Source organism: Triturus cristatus, chromosome 10 (assembly GCF_964204655.1).
Source record: "Triturus cristatus chromosome 10, aTriCri1.1, whole genome shotgun sequence".
Classification (NCBI taxonomy): Eukaryota; Metazoa; Chordata; class Amphibia; order Caudata; family Salamandridae; genus Triturus; species Triturus cristatus.
Window position 1 is genome coordinate 883,325,539 of NC_140593.1, and position 12,718 is coordinate 883,338,256.

General features: G+C 41.1%; 1 protein-coding gene across 3 annotated transcripts in view; it reads right to left on the reverse strand.

The window, feature by feature from the left end:
- Nucleotides 1-12,718, reverse strand: part of CCM2 (CCM2 scaffold protein) — a 371,750-nt gene that overhangs the window by 27,413 nt on the left and 331,619 nt on the right. For all 3 annotated transcript variants that reach the window (XM_085628570.1, XM_085628571.1, XM_085628569.1), the window contains one exon: nucleotides 953-1,088. In XM_085628570.1, the coding sequence (XP_085484696.1) occupies nucleotides 953-1,088 (136 nt within the window). The remainder of the gene's footprint in view (nucleotides 1-952; nucleotides 1,089-12,718) is intronic.

The window sequence follows — 12,718 nt, forward strand, 5'->3', positions numbered from 1 at the left end:
CGAATCTGTAAGTTAATGTTCATGTCTGCTGCAGGACCGTCTTTGCCTCGTTTGTGGCTGATGGATGCACGATACCTGCTTTGGTGTGTCTGAGAGAACAATGCATTACTGCTGTTGCCATCTCCCTTCCACTTGATGTTTGTGAAAGAGAAGCTCACAGTGCTGCTGCCTTTGCACTACCTATTTTCTAAAGTACCTAATTTTGTTAAAAACATTTTAATCCTACAAACACTGAAATGATTGGCATGTTGGTTTAAAACTGCTTAATATTTTATCTGACAGTCTTATGCAGCACTCCTGGGGGAAAGATATTAGGTGCCTCTGAAGTATACAAAAGATTGTTGAAGAAGTTTGAAAACAAGCAGACCAGGAAAATGGAAATAAAAATCAATATCACGTTGGCCATAATATATGTCCATTGCACATCCATAACCCCTGCCCAGTCTTTCAACTGTTCAAAACACAAACATCCTACCATTACCAACATAGAAAATAAGCTCACTTCTCTACTTCACCAGACCGAATCTAACCCACCACTGATTTCAAACAGAAATAGGGAAACTAGCAACAACGATGCATCTTAGAGCTAAGAAATTAGTCTTGTGCAATCAAAACGAAGTTAGGGTCTTGCACCATAATCATACAGGCAGTAATCAGTTGGAGCAGCTAACAGGACATGAACATGATTCTGAAATTAACCGTTATGAACCAGTGTTCATACACAGACACATACACACACATCTCTCCCTCCTCTGTCCCCGCCTGAAATATTCTTCCCAGTTCAACAGCTGTCTAAAACACTAGATTTCAGGTTATCTCTGTTGGAGAGAGACCGCATTTAGATACCAAATCGTTATTTTGAAGGTGACCAAAGATTTATTCTCCAATTTACGTAGTATTGAAACAAAAGATCAGAACCGTCTGGACCCCCAGAGATCTGCTTTTCACTTACCACTGTGCACAGAGGTGTGGCGGGTTGGCGTTGAGGCCCCATCGAATATTGCACGATTTAAAAAGTCAATGGTGGACTCTGTGTAAACAATCTGGAAGACCTCGCCAAGAAGAAGGCAGAGTTCCTCCGCAGCTGCCTGGAAGGGAAGAGAGAAGCAGACATTACCAAATGAAGTCACAATAGCTTATTGATGTGATGCTTGCAGTACATTTAAAAGTGATCAGAGAAAATTGGAAGCAAGTACACAAACTTCCAATTAATAAACTGTGGGCCTGGGTTATTTAAATGAGAACATTTGACAATGTTGCTTTAGTGCCACACCTCTATCCATTGGTTGAATGAATTTATCATCTCTGCTCAGCCTTTCTGATACTTATTCTGCAATTCTGATATGTCGGCAAAATCTATTTTGTGAGATAGATGCACCCCAGCATTGAAGTAATAGTCTTGGTATTCTACTCCTACCATATCTCTACTCTGATTTTATATTCTGCCGTTTTCTCATCTTTCCTTATTTTCTCTCAACTACATTGATTTGTTTTTCCTCTCATTTATTTTCGTTCCCTTTTTCTTGCTTTTCTCTAGTTTCCCTTTTCTGCATCTGTCTACACAGCAGAACGGTGCAATCATACCTCCTACACTTGATAATTTTATTAGGTATGAACAATTACATTTGTCAAGAAATGCTAACTTCACATTGTAATTTCAAATACTGTAAAGGTCATTGCTGCTTCTGTAAATCATTACTTCTATCCTTACTGTTACAAAGTGTAACAATCTTACACATATTCAGTATCAAAGTAGCTCACACGTGTATTAGTTTTATTATAACATTAAAAAGATCTCAAATGGAACAAAAATAACTTTATTTCAACTGTTCAACCTGTGAATTATTTATTGAAAGCGCTGCCAGACCCTTGGCTACTGAAGCACTTACCAATGAACAAATATAAACTACAAGAGGAAAAGGAACCCCATGTGGTATGGAGGAATATGATAGACCTAGTTAGAAAACAAATTTTGTAGCTAGATACATTTATCAAATGAGAAGAGGCGATATAGGAAAAGCCATTCGGGGAGAGGTGTCTGATTGAGAAGATACCCAAGACAAGTTTAAAGTCATTGTTCCAATTTCAGGAGGCCGCTAAACAGAAAGTCTGTGTTGAGAGAAGTATGGATAGTCGAGCGTTTTTTTTTTTTTTAGTTGCTGGCCTGCAGAACGGTACTTCAGAATATAGAATTTAGATTGTCTATTGACATGGTATTTAAACACTTACAGCTTTGAAGGTGACACAAGGGAACACTAGGAAACATTAGTCATAATCTATTCACCACCTTAGTTTGAAATTGATCATGGCTTGGACTATGGAGCAGAAGTTAAATGCTGTGATGAGATGCCTGGTTTTTACAAAGGAGTAGTCACTGAAAAATATAAGATTTACTGGCTTTGTCAGAGTGTGCTTTGAAACTTGAGACACGAGGAAAGAGCAATGCCAGAGGATTTGCCGGAGGGAGAAACTGCAGGATGGGGGGCATTTTCAGGCAGGATTTTGAGGTAGTTGTGCACATGATTATAAGGAGGAGGAATAATTAAAGAATTTAGTCTTCAATGAGTTAAACTTAAGGGTGGATCATTAACCTGTAGAGATCATCAAAGATGTTCTAATATCATATATAACACAACAAGGCACTGGGAACTTCCAATGACTTAAAGGGTAAGAGAGGCAGAAATGTGTAGAGTATATCCTCCCTACAAGTAACTATATTCACGAAAAAATACTCTAACGGACCTAGAGAGGGATCCAGAAAAACTAAAGGAAAGAGGAAAATGAAAACTCCTGAAATAAAGGTTGTGCCTAATACAACCGTGGTCGTGGGGGAAATAAGTATTTCTTTAGGTTACCCTCACACACCCTAGTGGTGTCATGCTTCATCATCGGGTCACCCAGACCCCTAGAAGTCCGGGTGGGCTCGACCACAGTATTGGGAGTGCTTTTAATATGTTAAAGACAGAGGGGGTTAACTAAATAAAATACCTCAGGCAGATCCCCAGTTTCCCTTTATTTTTGGGTCTGTCTGGGATTAGTTCCCAGTGCCTTGTTGTGTTATAGATAATTGAGCAGCGCACAGCTGTGGGTTTGAATACCATTAACCTGAGAACTGAACTGTCTCTCAAAAAATTAAAAAGAAAATAGCTCAGCACCTTTGTCTCCTTAGCTAGTTTTTATATTGTCACCTAAATACTTATGATTTAAAATAAGCATACACACACCACATACCTGCCATGGCTGAACAACTAGGGATTGGTTATACAGACGAGATGGCGTCTGCTATCTTAGCAGGACCATCATTGCTTCCAGACACAAATATTGGTCAGAGTCTTTCCCAAGCACAGAATTGGGATGAATTAAAAGAACTCAAGCGCTGCCAGATGAGAACTCTCCTACACGGAGCCATCATGACAGAATATCTCCGTGGGAATATAGCACCAACAGGCTTGTTGGTCTCGAATGCACCCAGGATATTCCTGGATGATCCTCTTTTTAAAAAAGAGTGGTCACTCATTGCATGGCGCTGCTCGAGAGATTGGCTTATCCTGATAATTAATACAGCCAAGCGCTTGTCAGATGCCATATTAATCAAAATCAAAACCAGCGAGGACCACCTCATTACAGAAATTAAATTATCACTCTATAAAAAGAAGCTTGAAGAGGTGAATAAAGAGATTATTGAACACAAGGATTACCTCATGCAAAAAAAGATTTCCAAATTACAGAAAGATCTCAAGAAATTTAGCCATGAGAAGATATACCCTTACATAAAGGACGACTACAAAGGACAGGACAATTCGGACACAGGGTCCTCACGGAATGACCAATCGGGATCCTCTGATTCCGAACAGGATAGCTGGTCTAGTGATGGCTCATATAAGAATTGGCAAAACAAACCAAGAAGACCTCGACGAGGGGGCTACAATCAGAGATTTGGACACCCACAACTGTACCCATGGTCTGGTCCATTTGGCCCAGTCCCATTTCAAGGACCACCACAATATCCAATGGGACCCTACTTCCAACCTGAATTCAACCAGCATTTTTTAGGCCAGGGCGGAAGGAGGGGGAAACGAGGAAGACGTGGCAACAGAAGACTACAATGGGAGGAAGACAGGCCAGGACCAAACACAAGGAGCAACTCCAGGGATCAACAACAACCGGGGACAAGCACAATGAGGGACTAGTAGTTAACCTAACAGATACAACCCTCACTATAGATGAGATGTCAGTCTTGGAAAGAGGCCTTGGATTCGTTCCAACTACCCACTTAGACAAATTCCAGTTACGCTGTGAACTTGGAGAATTCTTTAGGAAAATCAGACTCAAGGTTTTCTTCGAAGACAAGGAAGAAGTCATCAGTGATGGAGAGTATACTGATTTAAGACTAAAATCAACCTTCTACCCACCCTCGAACATGATGCCCCCAGAGGTACTAGCTTTCGAAGAAGCAGTTGCTAAAGAAGTAGAAGAACTACAACCCAGAGTGAATACTTTTAACAACTTAAGTAACAAAGAACGCACGGCCCTGACAAAATTAAGAAATCGAACAGAAATAATAATCAAACCTGCTGACAAAGGGGGTGCAACAGTCATTCAAAGTTCATCTGCCTACAAGACAGCATGTCTCACTCTTTTGGCTGACACAAAATTCTACAGAAAAATTACCCGAGATCCTACAAAAAAACTCAAGACAACTATATCGACACTAACATCAGATGCACTTGGTAAGGAATGGATCACTAAAAAAGAACAAAAATTTTTGAATCAAGAGGAACCTAGAATTCCGCTATTCTATACCATCCCCAAGATCCACAAAGGGAAACTACCCCCTCCAGGGAGACCTATAGTCTCAGGAATTGGCACGATCCTTGAACCACTCTCCCAATATACTGACTGGTTCTTGCGCCCTCTAGTTAAACGAATAACATCGTATGTACAGGATACTAAACATCTCCTGAATCTTCTGACCGACATTGAATATGACCCGATGAATTGTTTCCTAGTATGTCTAGATGTAGAAGCACTATATACTAGTATACCCCAGACTGAAAGCATCGAGGTCATTGAACAACTCCTGGAAAATGAGGACTGGCAATGGACTGCACCTAGGAAATGGATCATCACTTTAATAAGACTGGCACTGACGGAAAACTTCTTCAAATTTGAAACCCAGCTGTATTGGCAAATCCATGGAACTTCTATGGGTAGCACCTTCGCTCCTAGTATAGCATGTCTATACATGAGCCATTTTGAGAATCTACATATATGGAATACAAACCCATACACCGATAACATCTACAAATGGTATCGATATATCGATGATATCTTCATGGTATGGCGAGGCGACACTCAGAGTCTTTCAAACTTCACTCTATGGATTAATGGACTTAATCCTCACTTACGATTTACCATCAATAAAGATAGAGAAACAATTCCATTTTTGGATATCAATATCATTGCAAAAAATGGCACACTGAGCAGCTCGCTATACACGAAACCCACTGACAGAAACAGCCTGTTGAGATTTGACAGTGCCCATCCACGATCTCTCAGGGAGAATCTTCCGGTAGGACAATTCCTACGTATACGTAGAAATTGCTCCGAACTCCAAGACTACAGAAAAGAAGCAGAAATACTCACAGACAAACTTAAAGAAAGAAGTTACCCAATCAAAATCATTGAACAAGCCAAGAAAAGAGCACGGAACACTCCTAGAGAGGCCTTGCTTGAAACTCAAGAAAGACAACAACCCCAGAATATGATTTGTGTTACCACATTCAATTCATCTTCAAATGATGTCAAGAAGATTATAAATAAGAGATGGCCCATCCTTCTCTCCAACAAACTCACGTTTGAAAAACCTATGTTCTCTTTAAAAAAAACCGCAGTCTAAGAGATACTCTAATTCACACAGACACATATGGAACCGTGGTCGACGTCCAAACAACATTATGGAATACACTGCCAGTAACCGGACATTATCCCTGTGGATCCTGTGTAGCCTGTGAATTCACCAGACACAGTAAAACTCTAGAACTTGGCCTACGTACCCCATGGGAACAAAGATCACATACAAACTGCAACTCAGAAGCAGTTATCTACCTTATCAAATGTCCATGTGATTTAACTTACATAGGCATGACCAGCCGCAAAATAAAAATCCAGATAAGTGAACATAGGAGCACGATCAGACGTATGATCACAGCTACCAGACTCACAGCACATTTCATGGAAAAACAACATAAAGACACAGACATACGATGGACAATCATTGAGAAGATCAATGGTACCAGAAATCTACAGAAAAGACTCCTGGAGAGGGAACAACGCTGGGTATATCGTCTGAGAACGCATGAAAAGGGACTCAATGACTCTATATCATGGAGCCAGCTGAACAAATGATATCCTCGCTTCTCCAATGCTAAACACCAGACCTTGAGTTGAGGACATAAAATGTAAAACCTATGGGCTCTTATAGATATCCTTATGTTCTATCATTCCATCACTGAGATACTGAACTGATAACGATGAACTACCTGTGTGGCAACACGTCTTATATCACTACAGTGGTATCCTTGCACTTAGGACAGACGGTTTCCGCAATATCACTTACAGACGTTGACAATTGAATATTCCTATCCAACATATAACACCAAGTATCCTTATTCCCATTTTGTCTTCCCCACGTTTTTTGTAGGATTCTAATAACCAGCATTTTGCAGACTGAGCAGCGTCTCCCGAGTTATTGACCTCTATCTAGTGTTGTTTGAATTATGTACTATGCACCATGACACAGAAGGCAATATATATTCAACCACGTTTGCACACTAATTAAGCCAGGTTGATTATACCTCCCTCATCTTCAATATCGCCGTCTTTACATACACACGAGCACTTATTACGATTCACTCGTAAACTTCTATAGTTCCTGATGGACCCATTACGAGTCCGCGACGCAAAACTACATTGCCCTACTAAAAAACTACAAATCCCTTCACACAAGTTCCGCTGCACGTCGTGACGTTCTACGTCATTTCCTGTACCCGGGGGGCGTGGTATTAATCAGCCCGATGTCTCAGCGCGCTTTTATGATACTTAAGCGCAACACCAATGCAACGAACTTGCGAAAGCCGAGGACCAGAACCAAACAGGTAGCAGGCAGGGCGACCGATCTCAAATAAGACCGCCCATTCTGACTTTTTGGTCCTGTGACATACAGTCAACCTCCCCGAATTGGGTAATGTATAACTGGAAACTAAGTATGATTGAATGTGTTGTATGCCTGTGTATTTATTTATATTTCACTTATGCATTTTTTAAAACATACTCGTAGATAGGTTTTTGGAATCACTTGGACCATTTACGTTCTATGTGCACTAGAGACTGGAGACACTTTGTGCACGCTATTTTCAAGTACAGACATCACGCTGATATCGCTAGGATGCGAATAAAATCGCCACTCGCACAGAATGCCTGTCACATATACTATGATATGTTACAGTGATCTTGAGTGGCACTAGAAGAGGACACTCCTCTTAATGATAGCATGCGCACAAATCCACGCATGTCCACTTGCGGTTATCACTATACCGCTAAAAGGGGAAATGAACACGGTGGAAATCATACCGCTGATATCTTTATATGTTGTTTGTCTCTACTTTCCTTTTCAGATGGAGCCTGGCAGTTGACACACACCCACTCTTACGTAATATCACGTGGAGCAGCTACTCTGCCCCCACCATACTGACAGGATAGGGACACCCCATCCCAGTAATTTCACTCACATAGGGGAGCTACATCCTTGCCCTGAAGAAAGTCCTGGACCATTTTTTGGCCCCTTTATTGGACTGAAACATGTCGGCACTAGGGTCCTAGGACCATAACACTCCTATAAGACCCACTTTTATCTTTTTTAATTACCCAGACGGACCCAAAAATAAAGGGAAACTGGGGATCTGCCTGAGGTATTTTATTTAGTTAACCCCCTCTGTCTTTAACATATTAAAAGCACTCCCAATACTGTGGTCGAGCCCACCCGGACTTCTAGGGGTCTGGGTGACCCGATGATGAAGCATGACACCACTAGGGTGTGTGAGGGTAACCTAAAGAAATACTTATTTCCCCCACGACCACGGTTGTATTAGGCACAACCTTTATTTCAGGAGTTTTCATTTTCCTCTTTCCTTTAGTTTTTCTGGATCCCTCTCTAGGTCCGTTAGAGTATTTTTTCGTGAATATAGTTCTAATATCATACACATATGATAACTTAACGTAAAGTGTTTAATCAGTATATTGATGAATGTGGGCAGTTGCATCCAACAAAGGGGCCTTCGTAGTTAAATATACATGCTAAATATCATAATAGAATGGAGTCCTAATGAAATTGTAGTCCAAATGACTGGATAACAAAAGCCCTAGGGAAATTCAGAATGGACACTTCACATTGGCATTTCCCCCATCCACTGGACATGAAGTTTCCTCTGAGGCCCCTTCTGGGCTTGAGAGTCTGTTTTCTGCCCCCACGTCACACCTTTCCTTTTTCCAGCCGAAGCTTTACGGGCCGCCTTCTGGGTGCTCTTTTGCTGATTGTGGTGATCTGCAATTAATCTGTCCAGAGGTCAGTTGTGGGTCAGCATACATGCATCACCAACCAAAGGATGTAGCCTTACGGCTAGAGCGGTCGCCCTCGAAGCTGGGGAATCGGGTTCGAGTCTCGGCAATGTCGCTCAACATCCTGTGATTCTTGTCAAATCACTTAATCTCCCCGTGCCTAAAGAAATTAATGTGTCCTTCTGTAACGAAACTGGTGCTATGTAAGGCGCTCTGATACCCGATGTCTCAGGTCTAGTTCGCACTATATAAAACTCTTTAAAAAAAAAAAAACCTGTGCGTAACCCACTCACAGCTCTCTGTTGTCTCTTCTTGTCTGGGTTCCTACTGATTATTCCCTCCCAACGACTGCTTCAACAGGTCTTCATTGCTGCTGGAGTGGCATGAACTCACTGCAAGCCTGATGAGAATGAATAAAGAACTTTGCTTCGGATGCCCATGAGAAGAAAGGACATCCATACAAAGGTCATTTGAGTTAAAGGCTACCAGTAAGTCCATAGGGCGAACAGGGCATGAATACCCACCTTCAAGCATTTATCATTAAATGCTAGAATAAAAATATTGTTGCCTGGTGGCACAACAAGACTGACATTTTGAGAGAATGTTGCAACAGCTAGGTGGCAACACAATACTGAAGAGTGAATTCTCCTTGGTAAGGGAGACGAGTGATAGGGCAGTAGTTGTTCAGTTCCTGAATACTGAGAGTGGGGGTATTTTGAGCAGTAATATGACTTATTTCTATTAGCTTCAATTTAGGGTCACGGGGATCACAAAAAAAAAAAAGATCTTCATTTACATGTTGGAAATGTGGGTAAAGAACATCTATCAACAACAAAGAAATCATATGGTCTAAGCTTGTCCATAGCCAGATACAACAATAAGCAGTTTTATAGTGGGTAGACATCACAATATAAATTCACACAGACCATGTTATGCTAAAGGGATGGAGCGTTGGTTTCTAGCTAATTTAAACTCCAACCGCCCCCCCCCCCCCCCCCCCAACTATAGGAGTACATAACTCTTTGGGGACAGGAAACCTCCCTGCATGGCTCTGGTGAGTGTGCTCTAATGGCTTATGCCATTTTTTTCGCGGTCTGTACGGTTGCTGTATTTTTAATTTTCCAAGAGTGAGCCCGACAATCATCCAAAATACTTGTGGATCTTCCGGTAATGAAGGCTGGGACCTCCAGGAGGTGCTCTGAAATCAACGTGTCCCCTCTTAACCCCTTCGATGCTCATGACGGAACGGTTCCGTCATGAGCATCGGTTGAGCTGTGCTCATGACGGAACCGTTCCGTCATGACCACGCCCGCGCTAGAACCCTTCAGCACCGCGGGGGAATCCGCGCAGCGCTGAAGGGGTTAAAGAGAAAAATTACTGCCTTCTTTGCCAGGGTTTATTGTGATACTGGAGGTGGCAACAGCATCATTTATAGTGAAGGGCCAGAAAGTTTTATCCATTACCTTCTTGGGAGATGCCAACTGGTCTCACCTTTCTAAATGTTCTGAGTCAGTCCCACTTAAAAGGGTCTTTCACCTCCATCTGTATGATTCAGCAGGGAAAAGATTATGTGCAATGGGTCTATGGAGATGGATAAGCGTGGCACATGTGTGAAAGTCTGATAAAGTGTGGAAGGTAAGCTATTTCAGGTTCCCTGTCTGTGTTTAGCAACTTAAGAAGGTTGAGGTCTGTTTAAGTCTAATCAGGTCTCTGCTGACTTGGAAGCCTCCATCTTTCCATTCCTTTCCTCCCCTTGGTTCTCTGCTATAGAGTTATACTGTCCAGTGCATGGTGTGTAAGGCTATTTCCTTTCTAGCTTGGATGCAGCGCCCCCACAAGAATTCGCTCAGGTCCATCACTTTTTCTTGCCTGATCTGTATTAACAAAAACGTAGCCTGCTGTCTCGGCCAAATTAATATCTGTACCTGAGCTATTTGGGACCAACCTAGGAAGAACTCTTGTTGACCCTCACATGGTCCTAGACAGCATTCACAGCATTGTTTGTAAACATGATCTGCTGACAGAACCAAGTTTACAAGTGTTCAGAACAACTGCTGGTGCAGGCTTAGAGCTGATTAAGACCCACAAGGTTATGTTACAGTGGAGCAGAGTTGCTGAGGTTCCATAGTCTAATAGGATTATATTTTTGATTTGGGTGTCATAGAGATTGGATGGGATAGAGATTTCTCTCAGGCCGCCTTGGTTGAAGAGGAACACATTTTATTACCCTGTATGAAGGCATCACTCAGAGGACAGACTATGTGAATCAACATAAATCAACTATCAGGATTGTTAATTCTGTGATAAAGGCCCTATTAGGTTTGGCCTTTGAAGACGTTTTAGTTGTTTTGCCAGACTATTGTTTTCTAAAAAAAATACATAGAGGGGCTTTTAATCAGTAGGTTTCTTTACATGGTCTGTTTGTCAATCACAAATTGCTTCTCATCACAGCATGCAGCATGAGGCAATGGGTTGGCCCACTTCACCCGTTGGTTTCCTTCACTTTGAGTGACTGCACAAAGTCTGTGCACATTTAAACATAGTTCCTTTCTCTTCTGTGACGAAGATGGCTCAAATGGTGCTTTTGACTTTATTAATTTTTTATATTAACTATAAATACTGGTTATTTTTTTCACCTGCACGTCAGGTGCCCAGTTAAATGAGGATTTATTTTCGACCTCTTTTCCATCGTTATCGTAAAAAGGTGACACTGTAACTGCCTCTGATTTGAGTACTTGGTTATGTGGTGAATAATTCCTCAATAAAACGCATGGCACAATTAAAGGCCTGTTATTTTTAAAAAGCATCACCAGTAAAACAGCTATATCAGCCAATGGTTTTTGTTTTAATTAAAGTTTGTTATGCAAGAATGTGGCAGCACCGTTTAGGTGGGGTTATAATCTCTCTTGTTTTACGGCCTATCCTTGCAATAATAAAATATATATATTGACCAGCACACCAGCTTGCCAACGTCAGTCCCATTGGATTTACAAATGCTTCTGTTTTTCAGACTGTGATGGAATAGATGCTGCTTTTATAATATGTATTAGGCACAAATCTGCTTAATGTGCATAGCAAACAATCATATAGTGAACCAAAATAGGTTTTTGAAAATTACATGTTTTACCCACAAGATGTCCTCTAGATGATAGCATTTAAGGAAGTGTGCTAGGTGTGGTATGGCAGATTATCCTGTGTGCTTCAATTATTCGTTACATTATTACTTATTACCAAATGGAAGGCAGAGATTTGGTTGTAAGATCTAGGAAGCGCACTACGTAACTAGATGAAAGTGCTTAAGCTCATGATTTACACCATAGATACCATGTAAATGTAGAGGTAAATAAGTAAAATATTTTTACAAAAAATACATACCTGGTGTACTACCCACTGGGAGGTAGGGAAATGTATAGCTTGCGTGGCCCAGGGGTACTCCAGAAGCCATCCAATAGCCACTGTGGATCAAGTCTTTGTCTACCTCGTCATCAAAGACACTGAATCAGAATAATTTCCAGAGGTCCAAGCCAATATCTACTTGGATGGGTAGAAGAATTTCAACCGAATGCAAGTCATCAATGTAGATGTCATTGAATGTTTGCTAATGACTTACATCTGCTCATATCCTGTGGCAAGTGGTGGAGCAAGACAATAACTGTAAGGGTATGCCTTTAAAAAGTATATTGGAGAGTTTTTATTTATGTTAGTTCCAATGGATTTTGTCAAGTCTTAAAAGCTTGAAAAGGTGATGGTATCAATGTCATTTGGGATGTCGTGTAGTGCCAGTTAAGTCCTCAATGATCTAATTTGAGATATCAGTACAGTTGATGTTATTTAGGATGATATCAGTGATGTCATGTGTGAGGCCAAGAGATGGAAAGATGGATAGAAAAAAACAGAACGTTCATACAATGTTTAGCAGATATGAAGAAATTATTGATACAGGCACTTCTAGAAGGGTATTAAACTTATGGGCAGTTTGGTGTTAGGGCTTGTGCTAGAACAATCCCTTGACCTAAAAACAATAGGAAAAGGTATTTGAAGGGTGGGGGTAGCCTAATCATGCTCACGAAAAAAAATTACACTGTAAGTTGTATGTTAAGAA